This window comes from Poromitra crassiceps (assembly GCF_964638095.1).
Source record: "Poromitra crassiceps genome assembly, chromosome: 13".
NCBI lineage: Eukaryota > Metazoa > Chordata > Actinopteri > Beryciformes > Melamphaidae > Poromitra > Poromitra crassiceps.
Genome location: NC_139644.1, coordinates 24,721,810 through 24,744,056, shown reverse-complemented (window position 1 = coordinate 24,744,056; position 22,247 = coordinate 24,721,810). Strand labels below are relative to the sequence as shown.

The window sequence follows — 22,247 nt, the reverse complement described above, 5'->3', positions numbered from 1 at the left end:
ATGACATTGTTTTCCCGTCTGAGTAACCCTATGCATGATAACGGCTGGAGCTGGGAGCAGCTGGAGTAGCGAGGTAAAACACATTTTCTCATTGTGCTAATTAAAAAAAACATTTTGAAAGGATCCTTAGGAAAATAGTTTGTGATGACTTCAGTTCATATTTATCAGCATAGAACTTTAGATTTGTCTTAGATTAGTTTTTCATTTGGTACTTTTTGTGTCTCAAGATTTTTTTTGGATGAAATATAATTCTATTTAAATAGATGGATGTAGATAAGATCTCACTTTGTTAATCTTCTTGGGGAAATTCAGGTGAAGAGTGAGTGAGCACTTTTCACTGTGTTCAGTGTTGCATTTTTGGCTGCTCTTGTTTTTGGTTTCTTCTGACACTGAACCATTTACCAACTTGATCTGAATTTTATATTTTTCTTTAATCTTGAATATCTAATGCTTTGGAGATCTACAGCAACTCTATTATTATAGCCTACCTATTCAATGAGAGGTAATAGATAACTAGCTCAGAGAAAATGACAAAAATAAGATTACATGCACCATCAGTTATTCCACATACAAAACAAACATGTCACAGTACCTGTCCATGTGTGAGGATTTTCTACAATTTTTGAATTTGACAAAATTAACCCAAATCAACAATTTGACCAAGTTACACCAAATGCATTATACTTATGTATGAAAAAGGTCTAAGGTCAAATGATAGCTGACTTACATCCTCCAACTCTTTTTAGCTCACCATGGGGTGGTCAAGTTAAGATAAAGAAATTGGGAAAATAACACAATTGTGTAATACCTAAACCACTAAGAATGCCACCATGACAGTATCATCTTCTCAAAATTGTGGTTAAAAACAAACAATGGCCACTCAGTCTGTGAACATTTAAATGTGGTTATAGTCTTTATGGTAATGCTAACAATATTTTTAAAGTATCATAAATTATATTACTCTCCTGGTATGAATAGCCTATAGCTGGTCTTTATTTTGAGAAGAAATTAGCACGTAGAACAATGTGGTCATGCAAATTAGTATTACAGCAACACACTGTACATCTCCATTTTGCCACCATCATTAATCTATTCTACAATATTCAACACACCCACTGAAGTTGTGATTATCGCTGCTTATAGAGGGGGGGGGGGGCTTTGGTATAGGACATCTATTTCAATGACGTGGTGAATCTGTTTCTGTTAATTTGCACAAAAAATAATGGATCTAAAGCCTAAAAAGTAAACATGCACATGATAAAATAAGTTTGATCTTTCTATCTATCTTAACTTTATCTGTCATATTTTCACCACCTTCTGCAGACCAAAGAAGCATCAACATCACACATTCAACCCTTCCTCTTCTCAGCATCCATCATGACAAGTGACTCTGAGGTCCGCGAGCTGGAGAGGATCTCCACAGAGATGAACAACATCTCCCTCAAAAGGCACCAACTGCAGGAACGGAGAAAAATGTTGAGCATACTTCAGGAGTTCAAGGGCCACGTTGTATGTGAAGGCCCAGGTACGGTCTGAACTTTGAGCATGTGAGCAATCCTACTCTGTCATGAGCAGTATATGGGCAAGTTACTCAGGAAGTGTAACTAGTTACTTATTACTGATTACTCCTTTAAAAAGTAATACAATTACTTTGCTTATCAAAAGTAATTAGTTACATTACTTGTTACTTTACTATATTAGTTTAGCTACTTACCCCCTTCCGTAAATACAGCCTTTTAGCTTCCTCCTTTGAAAAATGAATCCACTTTATTGGAACAATAATTAACCTTACAGGAGGAGGAGTCAACAATCAAATTGCTTACTTTTATTTATTTGCCTTTTCACCTTATGTAGCCCCACCCACTTGACCCAGTAACTTAACTGGCTGACCCCTGTGTTGGAACATAAGGTGAATAGGACAAAAATGAATCACTTTCTGGCAATGCAGAATTCTCGCATAGCCAGACTGTCTCCACACTTCGTTATAGCCCTGTGCCAGCGCTGGAGAAAGTAATGGAGTAACTTGAAGTTACTTGGATTAGTAACTAATATAATTAGGGTACTTTTGGGAAATTGTAATCCCTTACATTACTAGTTACTGGGGAAAGTAATACAATTACAGTAGCTACTGTATGTTACTGCCCAACATTGGTCATCAGCAATGCTGGCATGGAAGCATATGAAATATTTATGACATTAGCAGCTACTTCTATGACAGCATTGACCTACAATGCAAGAAGTATTTTAGACCAGTGGTCCCTTCACACCCCCCCCCCCCCCCCCCATCTGATAAGATTTTTGCTTTTAGATGTTTTATTACAGAAAGTGTATGAAACACAGGACCAAAATAGTCATACGTTCTGTCATTGTGTTACTTATGCATGGACCTATAGTTAAAATACTTTTTGCTGGGGACCCCCTGGAACCCCCTCAAGGACCCCTGGGCCACTTTGAGAACCACTGTTTTAGATAACATAATCATCCTCACCTTTTAAATGTTGAGCAATTAACATGAAGTAACAAGCTATTTAAACCATGGCTGGAAACACTTCATGTGTTAAAGACAATATTGCATGAGTCTGTTTAAGACCAAAAAGTCCTTGCATGGTGTGTTTGAGTTTTTAAGCTCTTATGTCCCTCTCCAGAGGAAAGAGCCTCAAATCCTCAGCATGAGATCGACAGCATCGATGACAAACTGAACCAGCTGTCTGAGAAGAAGGCTGAGCTGCAGAGATGCCAGGAGGAGATCATCAACAACGGTCAACGCCATAAGAAAGGTGCTGCTAAACTCCCTGCTCGAAATGAAGAGTGTGTGGTGCTTCAGCCTCATTCTGATCACGTTTCTCTCTTCCTTTCTCCTCTAGTCAGTTTCACCACCTCAGGTCAGGAGCTTGTACATTCTTCTGATCCTTCAGTTTTCTTCATCGAAGCTCCGCCCTCTCTCCCAGGTGAGTCACTGTTATGAGTTGGTAGCACTTTACAATAAGGGTACATTAATTAACGGTTAGTTAATGCTTAATAAGCATGAACTTAATGATTAACCCTTGTACCCCAATAATGCAAAATCGTCAAATTACCATTGGTCCATCTGATGGACCTTAAGGGGAATACTGTACTAATTTATAAATATTAATAAGCATTGACCAAATGATCATTCTCTCTCAACACTTTCCTGTGTAGCCAGTGTATTGACCTTACTATACTGACCACTGCAAATTTCCATCCCAAATTGGTTTCAATAAATGCTAACTATCCTATTTTAGAGACAAATGTAGAAACATCATTCATCACAAGTTCCTGCTGATGGAAAATGACAGACCAACAAATACTAACGTATCGATTAAACACATCATTTATGTTCCTGACACGACCAGGATTTTTTTAATCACTATTTGCTGTGTCTAGATGTGGCCTTTATTTAACTTCATTACTTTAAACAACATTATAAAATTACACATTCTGTATTTTTCTTCTGTATTGTTGAACAGAATGATGAAGCAGTTCAGATGTTTTTAAATGTCTGTTTAGAAACAATTAGAATGTTGGTTGAAAATAGTAAGAAATGCATGCGGAAAATGGAAGGTATGCCACTAATGCTGACCAACACTGGACTCTACCTTGTCCTGCCCTCACAGCCCCTTCAGTGATTCTGGACAAAGAAGATCTTCCGGCATGGCCATCCAAGACCCAGTGCCCAGAGTGCCGGCAGTTCATCACCACAGAGATCGTGACCTCTGTCAGTAGCGTGACCTGGCTGGTGTGTTTCATGACATCTTTATTTGGGTATGAACCCCTCCCATCCTCCCTCTTTATATAATAGATTTATTTACTTGAGTAAATATAATCATGGCTTGTTGGATCTGGATTGGTATCGCAAATGCAAATGTCACTGTTAGCGGTGTCTGCTTTCGTTTCTGTGTTTTGCTTACATTCTGTGTCTTGTTTGTTTTGCAGCTGCGTGGCTGGCTGCTGCCTCATTCCTTTCTGCGTGGATAAGTTCAAAGATATCACACACACGTGTCCCAGGTGTCGGACTTCAATCCACACAATCAAAAGGCTCTGAGAGACAAGTGGCTGGTGGGGGTTTGAACTGCAAAGCTCAGAGTGAGATGGTGTCCTTCCTTGGCCTCATGCTCAAGTAATATTGCAGCATATGGCTCCAATCTGGATTTGGCCCATTGGCATTCACTCACTATATTTGTCACACTGTGCGGGATGCACTGAAGGCTGCTCGTGCGTTTGAGGAACAATGTGTGATGTTGTCGACTAAACTCTTTCTGCGATATTGCTTTGGTTTTAATGGAGCACATAAAGGAGACATGTGGATTTAGATCTGCCTGTATGTAAACCTGTATTACATCTGCTTCCCAGGGAACACTTGTATATATATCTCCTGTAGGACTTCTTTGATCTGATCACTGTAAGAACTGCAAGACCAGCTCAAGGTTTGTGACTGTGGTAGATTTCGTCTGTTTATTGTATAAATGAGCAAACCTACGTATCAACGTATCTGTTTCATTTCCCTCGGACACCGTTGGCCTGGCAGCATTCATCACATTTGGCACGGGTCCTGGGCCCGGCAGGGATCCTGAACAGATGGTGACAGGGCCAGATTTTTGAATTATAGGTCATTAGGGCCAACTAAATGTCAAAATGCCTAATTAGTGGCCAAAATGAGTGAAGAACACAGGTTCAGCACCATGGAGAGCTCCATCCGTTAGCTACTGATGGAACACCCCTGAGCGGAGTTGGAATCAGCCAGGAAAGTGGACTATGAAAGCCCTCTAGGAAGAGAGAGGAGAGGCTGCATGCCAACTCTGTGAGCAAGGCCTGACTAAATGGCCAGTGATTGTGTGCTCCAATGGGTATCAGAACTAGTTCAACAAAATTACAAAAAGTCAAATCAATTAAAAAGTATTTTTTATTGCCAGGCACTAAAGGCTTCATGACTGCAAACAGTCTTGCTATTTACAAAATAACTCAGTATGCTACATTTGTATAAAAGGTAAATATAGAAAATACTATATACACAATGTGCAAAACAAATGGCATACTAACTATGCATCAAGACATTCCAAAGGGGGTTTATACCAGTATAGTAAAAGTAAAAATATTTCTGATTCCAGCACACAATCCCTTTCAAAGCGTGGCAGAAGTTGTCAACTCTGAGTCAACTCTTTGTATTTGTCCAGTAGATGTCACTAGGACACCATCTGATTCCATACACTGAAATTATTTCAGTATGAAATTACATGATAACACTACATGAGCTATCCAAACATAGAGCAGTGGACCATTCAGATTAGATACTGTTATGTTTTGGCATGTGGTGTCTCTGTTGTTTCACTGTTCTGGCCGTTTCTCAGAACACAAAAAAAAGCAATATGTCAATAAGCTACACAGTGTAGAGATGCACAGTGGAAAATGCATATCGAAGTAATGTACTCATGTGATTTCAAAAGACAAAGACACAAAATTCAGCTGATCTGTACATTGGGAGGAACCCTATCCTAGCAGCCAATAGTAGATCATGTTCAGAGGCTTTTGTAATAAGCAGTAAGGTTGTCAAAAGTATCGATAAACTTGTATGTACAGTATATTAAAAATTTGAAATGGATACAATACTCATTTGCAACAGTATTGATACCAGCAGTGCCTTCTCTTAATGAGAAATCAAACATACTACTGATTTTCCTCTCCCTATCATTGGTGGGTATGTGTTGCTTCAACAAGCTAAAAGTGTTCTGATAGGCTGATGACTAGAGAGCAGGGGTAATTTGCTGTGTAAGTGAGATTTTATCGTCCTAGATTATGTGGTGTCGGAAATGGTATTGAGTATCGTTGATATTTTCCTGGGTCTCAGTATAGAAGTTAGAAATTCTAGTATCGTGACAACACTAAAAAGCATAAAGGCGTTGGCTGGGCCAGTTCACCAGTGTTACTGGCCACTGGGCTGTCCGCTGTCTAGTCCAGAAGTCTAATATCACCTTGATTGCACCTCAAATTAATAAAAATTTCTGAGTTTGTACTTCAAAATTCACATACTGTCATGCCAGACAACTCAGGGCTTTGCCGGAGACATGATCCGTTCCCTTGCGTCTTAGACTTAAGGCTTCCGATATGTTCAGTGTTCCTTCTTGTGTGTGGCGAAAACACAAAAGTGTACTGAATCTTTTTGGAACAAGACACCGATACTCATGCCAGGATGGAGTGATGGGAATTACCTTACAGCACTCAGCGATGTATTGATCCAAAGACAAAGAGGAAACAGAACGATGAGAAGTGAGTAAAACAGTGGTATAAGTTGGGTTTGAATGGCCATCACTGAGTCTACCCAGACTCTGTTCAAGCTGCTTCCACAGTGAGCTAATGGACAGCTCAAGCTGCCAATCCCAGACCCACTTTATGCCCTCCATAGAATCAGACGGCTTAATGGTTTACATACCTCAAAGGCAGGAATGTAGCGAGCTGTACACTGACGCCACTTGATGAGAGCCATACCAAGCTGATTTACACAAGCTCTGGCCAAAAAGCAGTACAGAGCTGCACAATAAACCCCCAACTGCTCAACATGGAAAATAACAGCCCTACGCTCCCTTGCATAAAAAGCATGTTTATCTCATAGTAATAAGGGATCACAGTGAAGTTGCTCAGTCCCAGTTCAACTGCAGTTCATGGGAGTCCAGGAAGTCAGAAGAGAAGACCCCCCCTGGCAAGGGCGTGACTCCCTCTGCAGCCACCGGCATGGTAAGGTCCAGCCAATCCATGTTGTCCAAGTTGGTGTTCTGCAGGTGGAAAGCGGCGGGCGCCGTGTTGTCATTGAAGTCCAACTCCATGGAGTCCATAGGCGAGTGGGGGTGCAGCTGGCAGTGCAGCTCCTCCATCAGCCTGAGCGTCCGTTGCTCCGTGCCGGACACCAGCGCGCCATCCAGCAGGGTGTCCAGCCGGGTGTCTGTGTCCAGGGCAGGCAGGCTGGATGCAGGGTTGAGGGCGGGAGCCGGCAGCTGAGCCACTTGGATCTGGGCTGGGGGGCGGGACAACACAGTGTTGATGGGCAGGGTGGTTACACTGGCCGTGACTGGGAGGAGCTTGTCCCGGCAGGGAGGGTCCTGTCTGATGAAGGGGGCGATCTCTGGAAAAACAAGCACAGGACGGTGAGGGTTCGTTATTCTGTCATTTGAGTCCTGAATGAACAGTGCGAACAAAGGGTCATGCATGCGTATTTCTCACCGCCGCTTTCGATCAGCACATCAAACAGGTCGTCCATATGCTGGCTAGTCGTGGTGGGAACCTGCAGGAAAACAAAAGACCAGTAGAAGCCTGAGTAATAACACTGGCTATTTAAAGGATAGGCTACAGCAATGTGTTTCATTCGCATTATATTTTTTACCTGAACAGCCGTTTGCATGCTGCGGGTCTGTTTGACGGCATCCTCATAGCGGGGCGGGTCCTTACACTTGGACGCGTGGTTTGTGAGTTTTGGCTGTTGCAAGATCAAGGCTGGTTGGCTGGGACGGGGAGACTGGTTGACAGAAGACAACACACTGGTAACACCAAGTACAAACACGTCATATCGGACATAAAGCCCCATCATAGATGCTGCACATATGGATCATCTACCTTGTTTGTGGAGGCTCTTGCAGGGCAGCCGCCCCCTGGGAAGGTGTTGAGCAAACGCTGCGGTGCGTCTTCCTTGGCTTGACTCTGATCTGCTCTGAACTGGAAACCTGAACTTGGGGAGGAGCTCAGTGGGCCGGTCTGTGGAGGAATTGAGAACAGTCAGCATACGTTATCTAACGCTTAGCGCTGGCCGGTGCTCTTGAACACTCTGTCTCTCCTAGAGGCATGGGGTAAGTGGTCCACTGCAACACAGCCACAAACATAAACATGCTTTCTCCTAGCAGTCAGGGCATCGTAGCTGATGAGCGCACTCCTCAGCGTTGAGCTGCGGTTACTGTTGCTAATTCTGGCTGGCTGTCGGGCTTAGAGCCGAGGGCAGACAGGGGGCAGTTGGGGCACCGCCGCCTGCTTGGCTCTCACTCAGCACCTGCTCCCGTAACCCAAGCTTCCACAGGCCCTCTTCTGATGTGATCAGGGCAGGAATTCATCACCCAGCAGAGGCCTGTTATTACCTGGACAACAGCGCAGACACATCAACCAAGGTAGTGTGTCAGAGATGTCAGAGGGAAGCTCCTCACTCAAGAAACACACCGAGAGCCACAAGATCTGTGATTGGGCCAGAGCCATCACAACACATTGCACCAGATGTACAGTATGACGTGCAATGGAAAGTTATGTAACCCGAATGACTCAAAAAACACAAATAGTTATTTATTGTCCTTTTATGGATGTCTGGCTATGTAGGCTATAATGTTTATGTGTATGGCTGGTATTTGGGGGATGGTGGGGGGTGGGGGATTTGATTACGGTTCTTTTTCTGTTGGACCTGAATGTGAAACATCACAATAAAACAAAGACAGACCAAGGCAAAAAGGCAGCAACTGTATTTATTTTGATTGTTGAAGTTGAAAAAAGGTGTTCTCTCTTACCTGTGTCGGGGGCTCAGACTGAGGGGCGCATCTCTGTTGCAATGCTGCTGATGCCTCTATGTTCTGTAGCTGCAGTCCAGGGGTCTGGATGAGGCCTGGGGCTGCATGTAATTTGACAGCATCGTTAGGGACCTGGACAGTGACAGGAAGTGACACAGGCAGGAGGCTCTGCGGGGTTTCAGGCTGTGTGCGACTCCCAGGCAGCAGTCGGTGGCTGATGAGGAAGTGATGAGGAGGAGCTGAGTTTCTCTCATCTGCAGCTTCCTCCTGTTTGACCACCGGCAGCAGACCAGGAGAGCGACAGGACGCTGGGCAGTTTGAGAGGACGCTGTTCTCCTCTTTGACCTGAACGGGAACGGGAGGGCTGAGCCGGGATGGAGACACCCCGCGCTGGACGGGAGCGGGAGGGCTGAGCCGGGATGGAGACTCCCCCTGCTGACTCCTCTTCTCCACCTCCAGCTGCATCTTGAGCTCCTCCACCAGCCGCTGCTCGTGCTCCAGCTTCCTCAGCAGCTCATCGATCTGACGCTGCTTCTCGTGCAGACGCTTGTCCTTCTCCCAGGCCCTGCTCTGCTGGTCCTTCTCCCAGGCCCTGCTCTGCTGGTCCTTCTCCCAGGCCCTGCTCTGCTGGTCCTTCTCCCAGGCCCTGCTCTCCATGGGGCTGTTCTCCTGTGGAGCTGGAGACGGAGCGCCTGGAGGCTTCGGGGGGTCTGCCACACTGCTGCTATCCTCTATGCCCAGACGGGACACCTTGGAGGCTATAGGGGACACAGGGGGTGTTAACTTCATGCTTCCAGACAGTGGGGCCCCTGTGTTGGCTGTCAGCTCCATGGCATTGGCGGGCTGGATGTTAGAGCTCCCCTGATACAGCTTAAGTCTATCTATCAGATCTGTCTTGGTGCCGGACACAGGCAGACTTCTTAGTTTCAGCTCCATTTTCAGCTCAGCAACCTGTAGAGGTAGGGATAAAGTGCTGTTATAAAATACTTCAATTCAACCACATAATGAGAGAGAAAATATTATTTTCTCACAAAATGTAGCTTGGTCTGTTCTGTTGTGCAGCAAGCATGATGATATGCATATAACCAATCTGTTTGCAGACAGCAGGGCAAGGTGTCACCTTCATCTCATCCAGATTGGCGGGTAAATGATCCGGCTTGCGGCTGGTCAGAGTCTGGTTGGGCCGCACAGGGGGAGTACTGGTCAGTGCCACCGCATGTGGAGACAGAGCGTTCCCACTCAGAGCCAGACTGGAACAGCTGGTCTGTCCCTCTGTTCCTGCTCTGTTATAATAGGACCAGAAGAATGAGGGAGTGCAGATGAGAGAGGGACTCTTGAATAGCTCGGACCCATTTTTCACAATCAACAGCTTCTGTGTAGGATGATGTGGGTAGGAAATATAATTTATTTGAGGCAAACAGCGCTGTGGTTAAACAGCTATTTGAATAAGAACTTCACACTGCAAGGGAGCAACGGTTGCACTTCAGGGAGGTTACAGTACAGTAGCTTATGTAATAAACTCGGCACAAAGCTGTCGGCCTGTAGAAATAAGAGTAGAGTTTGTGGTCCAGCTGAACTATATCTGTGTAAAAGCAGTGTTTGTTTGTGGGCCAGCTGAAATATATCTGTGTAAAAGCAGTGTTGGTGTCAGTGAATGTGGCCATACTTTAGTGGGGCAGGCAGGATGGCCTGGTAGTTGTAATGCTGCTGTTGCTGACTCAGGATTTGGAGTTGCAGGAACTGCTGCTGCTGCTGCAGGAGGCGGGCGTAGGCCGAGTCCATGGGCACCTCGCTGAGCTCCTGCTTCTGGTCCGGTGGGATGTACTGATGGTACTTGAGCTTTTTCACCCGCGGCTTGGCCTCTTTGCTCTTTTTGCTGCGGCTTTTATCACCCGGCGTCTTGGGCTGGCTTTGCTGTGGAGCCCGACATAAGGGAGGGGCAGGTAAAACTTCAGAGGCCCATCTGGACGATACGTGATCACTCTGACTGATCCCGGGCCAGCGGTTGTCAGGCAACACGGCCAGTACCAGCACTGTGAGAGACATTTTGCTACTTCGTAACCGCATAGGTGGAACATTGTTCTGACACCCGATGAGAGCGGCAGGAAGAGGAAATGGGGAGCGGAAATGGATGTGATGTGGCTCTTATTGTTTTACCACCTGGAATTACAGGATACACAGGAACATGGCTGACTTGCTCTAGCTATGAAAACATCAATGCAAGCTGGTTGAAAGCAGCACATAACCTCACATTTGTTTCACTCCTTCCCCTACACTGTTCCAAGGAAGGGAGAGATTTCATCTTGTGCTCTGAGGCTACAGGATTATGATAAATGCACAAGTTATTGCTTCACTCCCGTCTCTTGATTTTTCGCTTACATTTTACACAGCCTGACTTTGGAAGGCAAGCCTGTCATTTGACCCTAATTGAAGACTAACTGCGGCTGGCAGTTTGAAGCCCCTGGATTTATGAAACTACTTTAGACCCTGATTGTCCTTTGAATTGCATTTGACTCGGCTGAATGCTGACTTTCACTTCACCCCTAAAACTGAAGGGACTTTCAGGATGACAAAACACATATCCAGTCTCCTCCCCTGACATCCTATCTCTCATCACAGTTCCAAAGGAAGTAGCACCTCCCCTGACATCGTATTTCTCATTACAGTTCCAAAGGAAGTAGCGATAAAAACCACAACCAATAGATCAGAGAGAGAGTCAAGTACCAGAGGTGACTTTCATGTTTGCTGGCTATGAATGTGCAGAGAAATAGCTCAGAGATCAGAGAGCTGTGACTTAACTGTGACAAAATAAACTGCTTCAACAAACTCACCCTTTAAATAATCAGTACTACTAATTTAGTAACACTTTGCAATGTTGTGGTTTATGTAAGCAGCATACAAACCTAGCCTGACGCAAGCCTGAGCCTTCATTCTTCAGCAACCCCTGAGTCAATTGCAGGCATCGGCTGAAATGGTCTCAAGCTACACGTTAGCAATCACAATAAAACTGTACCTACCAATGTTATTATCCAAAAATCGGGAACAAGAGTATCCCCAAATATTGCACAGTTTCCAGTACCGAGCCCTTATTCACATGCCAGAGCCAAAGTTTAAGCTCAAAAACAGCCTTCTTCGGCTGTGTCATTTCAGGTTTCAACTTCTCCACAGCGCCGGATGTGTCGGTTGGGAGCTCAGTGGTTGGGAGGGTGTACTGAACTCTTTACAAATTTGAGCTTAAACTTGATAACGTGTATGTAGCTTGAGACCATTTTAGCCGATGCCTGCAGTTGACTCAGGGGTTGTTGCTACACCGAGACTCAGTCTGAAGAATGAAGGCTGAGCCTCACGTCGAGGCTACATACAAACAACCTATCTCTTAAACAAACTCAAAACTATTTTGTATAGTGTTACATTTTTGAAGCTCACCTTCACAAGAATTGGGCCTGGTGTAGTGAGGGCAACAGTGGCGATTGGCTGAGGTGTGGCTGTCAGTCGGCTGCTCTGCTGCTCATTGGTGGAGACAAGGTTGACTACATCTGATGTGGAGCGGGAGTTAGGTGGGGAGTGCTAAGATAAGCAGAGACAGATAGAAACCACATGAGCCCAGTAAGAAGAAGAGAGCAGCTAGGCCTGTTCATCATCATCCCACGCAGGACAAGAAAGGCACATCAACGGGAAGAAGACTACAGTCAGATAACCAGAGACAGATTACTGGAAAAATACAGTGAGCAAGAAGTGTTCCTATAAATCTTGATGAATATACTTGTTAGTAAACTATGTGTATATGAAGACAGAATGAGCAACACTATTCACTCCATTGGAGTTATTTAGTCTCATATTCAGTCTTAAAATGTTTGGTTTTTTTAAAGTGAAAAATTGTACTGATGGAGTTATTTTGCTTGTTTAGAATGAAGTTTTTACATGTTTCAGAAGAGTCATTATCTTGAAAAGGGCAGAATAAGGTTGATAACCCCACTAGTATCAAGAAAATAACCCTCCATCTCACTCCACTGGCACGTTTGCTTCACTAGTAGATTAAATGACATGTCAAGATGGAGATGTTGTTTGTTGACACTGGCAGTTGACATTTGAAAGTGTGTTGGTTGGAACATGTAGCCGTGCATCTCGTCACACCTGCATGGTGGAGTTCATGTGAGGGGAAGTGGAAGTGACCTCCGTCCTGCCAGACTCCCTCGGGGAGGCGGCGCTGAGGCACTGGGACTCCTGGCTGGCGGGCTGTTCGGGTGACAAGGCATCGCTGCTGTCCTCATCAAAGTTGTACACATCCAGCATCTTAGGGTAGGTCACCTTGTCATCTATGGGGCCAAAAACCGAGCAATTAAAGCTTAGTATTCATTTAAAAGATGAGTAGAAAACCAGGAAGAATTCATTTTTCAAATTTTGAGCACGGTTGACTAATCAGCAATGGAGTGAATTCTGTGTGTGGGTATTCTTTTAAGGCATTTTTGTCAGTGATCTCCAACTGATTCAGGTTTGTTTCAACCTGCATTTTGAAAATTGAGTACTAGACGGACTGTTAGTGTTGACCTCACCCAGTCATTGTCACCTACATCCATCTGGCCCAAAGGTGGGCTACAACAAACTACAAAAAGTATTTCCAAACTCTATTTGACACAGGTCTGGTTCAAGGATGGAATAGTGGTGGTAACTATCTACCAGCGATGGCCTCCTTGACACCGGTGTCCACAGGCAGGATGTTCTTCACCACCAGCTCCAGGGGACCGGGCCGCTGGGCAATCTTCTCGTTGAGGTCATCAGCCAGCCTGGCCCTCTTCAGCTTCATCTGGGTGGCCTGCAGGGAGGGTTCAGCCTGCGTCTCTGATCAACACACAGGAGATAATCAGCTGTGATCCAGTCAGCCACAGTCCACCTCAAAGCTGCTCGCTCAGGGTGAGTCACTGGAGGCTCAGTCAGACCTCACAAATCTCAAACAGAGCTATCTACTCATCTCTTCCTCAAGCAAATACAACAGACAATGGGTATAGGCTGGATGAATATGCTGCTTATTCATTTCCATGGACTCCCTAAAAACACACCATTTCATGCGTCCTGTGTAGTGTGCCTGGTGCGCGATCCCCTCAGCTCGCATTGGATCATCTCGTTACTTTTTCATGACCTTTGACCTTACGACAGCCTTGACCATAACTTCAGTGACACCATGCCTAAGCCCAACCACCTCCTCTGCCGTGAAATGGCGTGTTTTTAGTGAGTCCCATTAATTTCCCTTATCTAGACGCCATTACCAAGAACACACAGTGAGATATTACCTTGTAGGATGTGCATACGGACCAGCTCAGAGCGTTCAGGTCTGCTGCAGAATTTGTGCTTCAAGAAGGTCCCAGTCTGTTGACAGATTGGAAGGTTATTGGGTGCATTATGTAGGTTTAGTTGAAGGAAAGCCTGGTGGACTGCAGTGTTGGTGGGGTTAGCTGTGGTCTTACCCTGGCTCTCTCCAGGCTGCGGATCTGCTCATGAAAGGCAGCAGGGGTTTTCAGAGCTGTGGGAAGAGAAATCAACAACATCCATGAGTCCTACAGTGTATGAGTCAAACATACAACTTACAATATATGATTATTACTTTCGGTGATTTCAGTACATATTTCTACAGTGTCATTTGTTAATGACAACGTTAACATTATTGTATTGCATTGCATAGTATTGTAACAGTGTAAGTGGCTCTGAGGTGGTAATCCACTGATAAAGACACTTGCTTCGGCACAATGAAGCTGCTACTAAGTGACTATTTCTTATGTTGGGATCTTTGTCATTTTTTTTTACTGTCGTTTTTTTTTTTACGAGCGTGACAGAAATAAACGGCAGCTCATGGGAGTCCAACAGGAAGTGTCAGCTTCACTGATTCAAGCAGTGAGACCCATGCCGAGAATGAGTCTTTGATCGTGCAGAATAAACTCATCCTGCCTTTGGCCAGGTCTGGTTCACTGAGTAGTCCACCTCTGCTATGGCAAAGCATTGTTTGCTCTGAGCGCACACTGGCCTGGAGGGCATCTCTGAGGAGTGTGTCAGCGGAGCAAAGCAAAACATTCCTGCTCGTCACCCTAACCTGCCGCATACCTACCGTAAGCCCGTCAGTGTGGGAGAGGCCGAGTGCTTCGGTGGAAAACGGCCAGAGAGCTTTCTGTGCACGACATGCTTGGCCGCCGGCCCACAGAGGAGGTGACTGACCCCAGATACAGGCTCCGTCGCTGACTCATGTGGCCGTGTGGAGCCAGAGAGGAGCTTACAGTCTGGCTGGAGCAGGACTCCCAAGACGGCGCGGGCCGGGCCAGCGAGTTTACCTTTCCAGCTATCAGCACGAGCCTGTCGCTGATTCACCTTATCTCTTTTATTAGATGTGCCGGCCTGTTCATAAAGAGCACTCGGCTGACCGAGGGAAGGTTGGGAATGAGTCATCTGTGTTAAACACTGAGCCATTTTTATCAATGTCTACATGAGCACAATAATATGACTAGTACCATTAGTCTGAGCGCAATGAAACGGCTTGCATGACTCTAGAAAGTGACACTTTTAATAATCCAGTTTACATGTTATATTATTGAGTATTATCTTTTTGAACTTGGTGGCCTTGACAGAACAATGCGAGCTCTGTCGCCAATTACACATGTGCAGCTTGATGACAATTTAAGAAACACATCCTGACTGTTCTCAAATGCAAGTATAATTGGAGTACAGTAAGTCCCTGCACTTACACCTATAGACCAACTAAGAACACTGTAATCACACTAACTTAATTGGAATATGCTGTTTACATGGGTCCTCCTACCTTGGTGTCTTAATCGCATTACAATTACAGTTTTTGTGTGCATGTAAATGTGGCCTTTTCCTCCCCAAACATTGTGAAGAAGTTGCCCCGACCAGAGGAGGTGCTAGTGCTAGTGCTAGATACCCCCAGGCTTCCCACCCACAGACACGGCCAATTGTGTCTGTAGGAATGTCTGACCAAGCCGGAAGTACCGCTGCCGGGAATTGAACCCGGGTCTCTGCGGTGGTAGGCGAGTGCTTTTAGACGCCCACACTACTCAGACACCTGCGAGTGAACCGTGTCCTGCGATGCTCATACTCACGCGGCATGATGCCCTGCTCCACCAGCTGTTCCCGGGTTCGCCTCTGCTGCAAGCGGAGCTGCAGGACTGTGGGAGTGCAGAGAGAACGGAGAGGTCAGAGATCAACTATTATCATTCAGAGCCAAACTCCGCAGAGTCAACCGATAACCCTCTGGCTTTAAAACCGTGAAATCTGCCCAAGTTCGTATGTCCACCTGCTGTCCCCCAAAGGCCCGGACAGTCCCACTCACCAGTGGAGACATTCTACTCACTTCCTGCATGGCTGTAACTCAGGTTCTGAGAGTGCCACATCTTTTACAACTAGTATCTCCATGTGGGATGCAAATGCAGAGTGAATTAAAACCCAGTAACTAGTGCAGAACACACACAGATAAAACTGTGTCCAACAGAGGCACCAACGTGAAGACTATACAGTCACAACAATGAGCGAGACTTGCCATGACGCCATCCGAGAGCTGAGCGACTTGTGTGTCTCTTAGTGCAGCTAAAATACTCCATCTTGCTTTGGAGGGATAAGCAGAGATCAGTTACGTTTATGGAACATCAAAAGACACGGAGAAGTCGAGGCGTGTGCACAGGCCGCACATACAGCGCTCAGATGGTCCGCACTGTTATTTTTCCACCATTATAAACTGTAGTAACATCCCCAGTTTAAACATTGATAAACAAGCGAGCGTGGACATGTTATTTCAGTAGAATAACACAGAGGGAGGAAAAAGGTTCAAGAGGAAGGGTGATGGTGATGGTGACAAATGAGGCAGCGAGTGTGAGGTTACGCCAGGCTCTTATCGTCAGCGCTGCGCCGCGTTCTTAGCGAAGCCAGCTTAGCCAGATCTACTCATTGGCTCCGGGGAACAGTTAGACACACACCACGCACGCACACGCACACGCACACGCACATGCACACGCACACACACACACACACACACACGCACACACACACACACACACGGACACACGCACACACACACACATGTGCGCGTACACACACGCACATACACACACACACACACACACACAGACACACGCACGCACACACACACACGCGCGTGCGTGCGCACACACACACACACGGACACACGCACACACACACAGACCTGCTCAACTCTCCTGGGAAAGGCACTGCGTCTGTACAGGCCTCTCTGTGACTCACTCCAGCAAAAATAAACTGGGCAGCTGTGAGAACAAGGCCTGGGAACCATGAGATTTGGGGGTAGTTATTGGGGAGGGAGGAGGGGAGGGGGGGTCTACAGTCATATGCAGAGCAAAGGGGACTTTCACGAACTTCCACTGGTGGGCAAGGGAGCGCAGAGTCCACTCTCACAGCCTCTGACAGGCCGGGGCAGAGAACATAGTGTGCCTACCCTGCCTGCTTTCTTTCCTATTATATGTCCAGGCCAAGGGGTTAGGCTCAGCCTAAAACAGATCTGAGTAGGAGATTGTAAAAAAACAAACTTGCCATCAGTTTGTTTCAATATTCCTACCCGCTGTGACTAAGACAGAACACCATGGGCAGGGAAATATATGAGGTCCAATAATGCATTAAAACGGGCCTTCCAGCACCACAGGGGAATGCAGAGTTTAATTCGAGCAACACTAGGGCAGTACACCTCACGCCTGGGGTCCTCCCTCGCTCGTGTCATAGTGATGTCATACTGGTGCTTTGAGCGTGAACCCTGGCTAACCTCCCTGTGATGCAAGCCGGCTCCGCTCGCCTGCTCACCAGCAGAGCAGAAACAGAGGTACTCGAGAAACACAGAGCGCAGGCTTTACTGAAACCCCCATCTCCTGATGTCATCTCTAACCCCAGATCCATGTTCCCCTCCAATAATCATCTCTGGAGGTCTCCTGTCAGACGCTTTTGTCTGTTGTCTGTGTGTGTGTGTGTGTGTGTGTGTGTGTGTGTGTGTGTGTGTGTGTGTGTGTGTGTGTGTGTGTGTGTGTGTGTGTGTGTGTGTGTGTGTGTGTGTGTGAGGATCTCCAGACCGTCCTTGCCGTGGTGGTGAGAGCGTACAGCAGGATGGGGCTGACTGTCAACACCACCAAGACAGAAGTGGTCTGCCAATGGAACACCAGCGTCCCACCTACGCTACTTGCCTTCACTGTTGGTAATGAACAACTGTCAATAGTACCATCGTTCAAATATCTGGGGAGCATTCTCTCTGAGGATGGCGGCAACAACATCCAGAGCCGCATTAAACAGGCATTTGGGAGACTTTGGTGCAGTCTACCAAAACAAGAACCTCCATCTCTCCACAAAGGTCGCTGTATACCAAGCGGTCTGTGTCACCACACTCCTTCATAGCTGTGAAGCTTCGGTAACCTACAGTCGCCACATAAAATCTCTGGAGCGCTTCCATATAGGCGGCCTCCAGTGCATACTGGGAACTACCTAGCGTGATCATGTGTCCCACACCGAATACTTAAAACAACTGCAGAAGTATTGAGGCCATGATCACCCAGCGACAACTGCAGTAGCTGGGGCACGTGATTCTGGCTACCCTGCAGAGTGTTATACAGCCTGGGCCAAGTGATGAGGATGCCCCCATGCCGGCTACCCCGCAGAGTGTTATACGGCCAACTACTTCATGGTCTATGCTCAGCTGGAGGGCTAAAGAAGCGCTATAAGGACTAAATAAAGAATGCCTTGAGGAAATGCAAGATCAGCCCCGGGGACCTGGAGGATGTTGCTGCAGACCGCACCATTTGGCGACAACTGTGTACAGATGTGGTTTACACACTGGAGACTGAGAGGACAACCAGAAGACAACAGAAGAGAGCCAGAAGAAAAGCAGCCATCGGCACCACCACAACCACCACCACCACATATACATGCCCCACCTGCAATAGAGCCTGTGGGTCCAGGATAGGACTGTTGAGCCACCAAAGAACCCACCATTAAGAAGTGGACGTCGTCATCGGATCTCGATGGACAACCCAAAGCAAGTGTGCGCGCGCGTGCGTGTGTGGTGGTTTTGGTATGGCTATAGATGCTGTGTCATGGTTTTGGTATGGCTATAGATGCTGTGTCATGGTTTTGGTATGGCTATAGATGCTGTGTCCAGAAAGAACAGAAGTGTGTTTAGAAACAGACTGACACTGGGTTATGTTGACTGGGTTATGTTGACTTTGCTGTTGTAAATACCAATGATTCTAAAAACAGTCCCATTGTAGCAAGGAGACTCAGCCAACTACATGTGGAGACAGTGTGCAATTGCAAACCCCATTAAAATGATGAATTGATTTATGACAAATATAAATTGTGAGTATTTAGATAATACTGTAAATGGCTTTTTCTGGAGCCTTCACATTGTATGCTGATGTGGGGGTGAAATATCTCAATCAAATTTAGATTTAGATTAAATTAAATTAATTTAATTTAGATTAGATACATTTCTAATGGTCAATACATTTCCAAAACTACTGTAATGTGCCCTTTATTGCTTAAAAGGTCTATAAACTCATTAGCTAATTAGTTGTCATTTTATTGCTATTGATAGAGTTGGTTGGAAAAAGACAGGCTCGCTTCAAATGGATCAAACTGCAAACTAGCAAGCATCAAACAATTTAGTCCATGTTTTAAAATGAAACAATATCATTCCTCAGATTATCATGTAGTCATTTTAATAACTACTTTTATCGGCAGGGGTAAAGCATTACATTAACAACTTCAGTTAGATGTCTGAGTAATGCTTGGGAAGCCAAATTGCTGTCAGCTGTTCCATGTAAAGTGAATGGAGGATACATGTATTAACTTCATCATGAATGTTTGGTTAAAAACACTAAATTGGATCATCTATACCTTTCTATCTGTCTAACAACAGTGAGTAAAACACCAAAACGGAGTGATTCATGCACATTTGTTTCCTCCATGATCTTTTGTCCTCCAACATGTATGCCAGCAAACTGGTCTGGATCAAGTCTGTGAGATTTACATTCAGGTCAGCAATAATGAATTGACATTAATGTGAACTCTTGCATGATGTGACTGACGTGGGGGAATTTATTATATTTTGCTACATCTATTAAAAGCAACACTTTGCTGTCTATATTATATATTTTGAGGAGTTAAAACAAAGAGTCCATAAGACTATTTAGACAGGTGTGTGACGATCCTGTCTAATGAAAGGAATCTGTAGCTGATGAATGTTAGCAGGAGGACTAACAACATGCAAATCATGATCAGAATCTTGACCAACCACATTTCTGGATAAGCTTTTCATTTCCCTGTGCTTGTGTCTATACTGAGCATTGCAGGAGTGAATTCAGGTTTACATGATGTGACAGCAAACCCTAATAATTTATTAGCAGAACGCCAATAGAAACATAATACTTACAGAGTTTAACATGTTACTGTGCAGGTTAAGATCCTAACATGTTAGTGTGCAGGTTAACATCCTAACATGTTACTCTGCAGGTTAAGAGGATAAACTAAAGAGTGTGATCTGTAAAATCTCCACTTCTCTCCCACTTCTACTTCAGACACATTTCCTCACACAGGGTTGGTTTAGTCTGCATCAGAAAATGACGCTTGGCACACATCATGGTGATGAGCCTTTACTATTGCCCAGTCATTTCCTGCTGGATCTGTGTCTGCGTCACTGCAACCCCCTGTCAGCGCGAGCAGCATCAGTGAAGATTAGAGAGATTGGAAAACTTTACGCTGACGCACACTGCTGCTGAATCACTTTCAGGAAAAAACAAGAGGAAGCAGACAGCAAAACAACAAAAGACAACACAATGAAATGAGCTCAAGTTAGAGAGGAATGAGAGAGAGAGAGAGCGCACCTGATTTAAATTGACCCCTGCAGATGGCGGGGGTCTCCACATCAAGGCAGGCCATGGAGGACAGAGGTGGTTGGCTTGGCGGCCAGGTCTGGAGTCCCATGGAGCGATAAGGCCGGTGGGGAAACGGGCGGTTAGTAGCAGGAGTTTGGGAGAGAAAAGCCCCTGAGCGGACGACAGACAGCTGGCTGCTCTGAGCTGCACACGCTCCCTCCTCCCCGGCTCTCTGCTGCTGCCTCACTGGAGAGTGTGAGCTCCCAGCCAGCGTCAGCCAGGAGGAGGGAACACAACACTGCCTGGGTTAACCCTCACTGGTTCTCTCTCCCTCTCTCTCTGTCTCTCTTTCTCTCTCTCTCTCTCTCTCTCTCTCTCCCCACAGTGCTGATCAGACAGCAACACAATAGCCCAGGAAACGTTTGTCATTCCTATAACCTCAACTTCTGGCATTAATGTTGATCAATATTTATCATTTGAGTAATTTCAGTCGGCAAGGGACCAAATAATTTTTTGGGTCAACAATAGTGTTGACAGAAACAAGCTGTTGGTAATGTTTAGAGGCCAACTTTCTATGAGAAACAGCGACGTGGCTTTTTCCCCCTCTATATATAAATTGTTGTAGCACTAAATAACAATGACAAGAACAAATACAATTGGCCCTTTGGGGCATGGATGTTTATCTTTAACCAGGTTTCTGATGATTAGCTATGGCTTTTTTGACATTTATTGTGAATATTATTGTTACCCCCAGCCCCCCCCCCCCCCCCCCCCCCACTGTAAAAATACTGACATTGCAGCCAATGTCAACCTGATCTTATCTGTTGTATTTATTCTAAGCAAATCCAACAGGTATGTGAAAAATATGTATTTTATTCAAAGGGGTGACAAGGACAATTAAATGGAAAGGTGGGTAAAACAAATCAAAGAGATGGGACAAAGATGAGCAAATGCAGCAGTGGGTACGAAGCGCTCCCAGTCGATGGGTACAATAGTGGCTAGATGCCATTCTTGACTAAACGCTTTGAGAGGAAGTGAGATCAAAGGAAGTTATGCTAATTGTAGCGGGTGCCATGTGTCTCAGTGGGTCAGAAATGCTGGTGAGAAGAATATGCCAAAGCACGTTCCTTTCCAGAGCAGTGTCTGATCCAGTAACGGTGACGTGAAGTGTTATTCCTCTGAGCAGAGGTAGGCCTACTACAGGATCCTTTTAGTCCTGCAGCCTATGAAGAATGAACTATGAAGCATGTGAGCATGACAGTGTCTGCCGGAGAGAAGAGTGCCACTGCGGTCTGGATTAATGGGGTTCAGACGTGGGATCAAAAACTATGCATGACAAACAGCACGCGGGATAGGAAAAAAGATGGAATCGATGAAGCGAATGGCATCGGCGCAGTCGGGCGCAATGTTTGGTGACAGCTCACCATTGGGATGGTATTTGTTGTGGCAATATCAAGAACTCTGTCACAAGACCACGAAATATGGAATAGTAGTGGGAGTCATCAGGCATGGGGAGAACATCTTTCATCATGTGACCCCATCCATGAACAAAGCAATCTTAAGAGTTCACACTTTACATAAGTCAATTGGTGATGATTCATTTGTCCATGGAAACAAAACAACACATGCTGTGAAGGCTCTACTCATGTCTACACCTCTTTTGTCCTAAACTCAAAAACATCTCTCTCTCTCTCTCTCTCTCTCTCTCTCTCTCTCTCTCACTCGCAGAAGTTTGATGTGTGCACGGGACGCAGATTCACGATCCAGTTGAGAACAATGCTGTCTCATTGTCAATGCAATTAAACATTTTTAGCTC

The 22,247-nt window shown here is 45.5% G+C and overlaps 2 protein-coding genes across 2 annotated transcripts; one reads left to right on the top strand and one right to left on the bottom strand.

Moving 5' to 3' along the window:
* The first annotated feature begins 55 nt into the window (after positions 1-55).
* LOC310787644 (uncharacterized protein) lies at positions 56-4,428 on the top strand. The gene is made up of 6 exons (XM_083649122.1): positions 56-73; positions 1,324-1,525; positions 2,646-2,777; positions 2,865-2,948; positions 3,636-3,757; positions 3,955-4,428. Exons 2-6 carry the CDS (start codon positions 1,378-1,380, stop codon positions 3,994-3,996), a joined length of 528 nt encoding a protein of 175 aa, XP_083505248.1. The 5' UTR covers positions 56-73; positions 1,324-1,377; the 3' UTR covers positions 3,997-4,428.
* A 504-nt stretch (positions 4,429-4,932) lies between these two features.
* On the bottom strand, positions 4,933-20,651 carry mrtfbb (myocardin related transcription factor Bb). Its single transcript, XM_083649435.1, has 14 exons — positions 20,441-20,651; positions 15,653-15,718; positions 14,012-14,067; positions 13,838-13,913; positions 13,227-13,388; positions 12,684-12,865; positions 11,976-12,116; positions 10,216-10,463; positions 9,670-9,832; positions 8,550-9,500; positions 7,621-7,758; positions 7,391-7,522; positions 7,231-7,291; positions 4,933-7,132 (listed from the first exon to the last, which is right to left on the bottom strand). Exons 1-14 carry the CDS (start codon positions 20,538-20,540, stop codon positions 6,651-6,653), a joined length of 2,958 nt encoding a protein of 985 aa, XP_083505561.1. The 5' UTR covers positions 20,541-20,651; the 3' UTR covers positions 4,933-6,650.
* Positions 20,652-22,247: the final 1,596 nt, after the last annotated feature.

Coding starts and splice junctions, on each gene's coding strand:
- LOC310787644 (XM_083649122.1), top strand. CDS start 1,378: ATGACAAGTGACTCTGAGGTCCGCGAGCTGGAGAGGATCTCCACAGAG. Junction 2,778..2,864: donor CGGTCAACGCCATAAGAAAG/GTGCTGCTAAAC, acceptor TTTCTCCTCTAG/TCAGTTTCACCACCTCAGGT. Junction 3,758..3,954: donor TCAGTAGCGTGACCTGGCTG/GTGTGTTTCATG, acceptor TTTGTTTTGCAG/CTGCGTGGCTGGCTGCTGCC.
- mrtfbb (XM_083649435.1), bottom strand. CDS start 20,540: ATGGGACTCCAGACCTGGCCGCCAAGCCAACCACCTCTGTCCTCCATG. Junction 12,866..13,226: donor TGTCAAGGAGGCCATCGCTG/GTAGATAGTTAC, acceptor TTGGCCCCATAG/ATGACAAGGTGACCTACCCT. Junction 7,133..7,230: donor TGTGCTGATCGAAAGCGGCG/GTGAGAAATACG, acceptor TTGTTTTTCCAG/AGATCGCCCCCTTCATCAGA.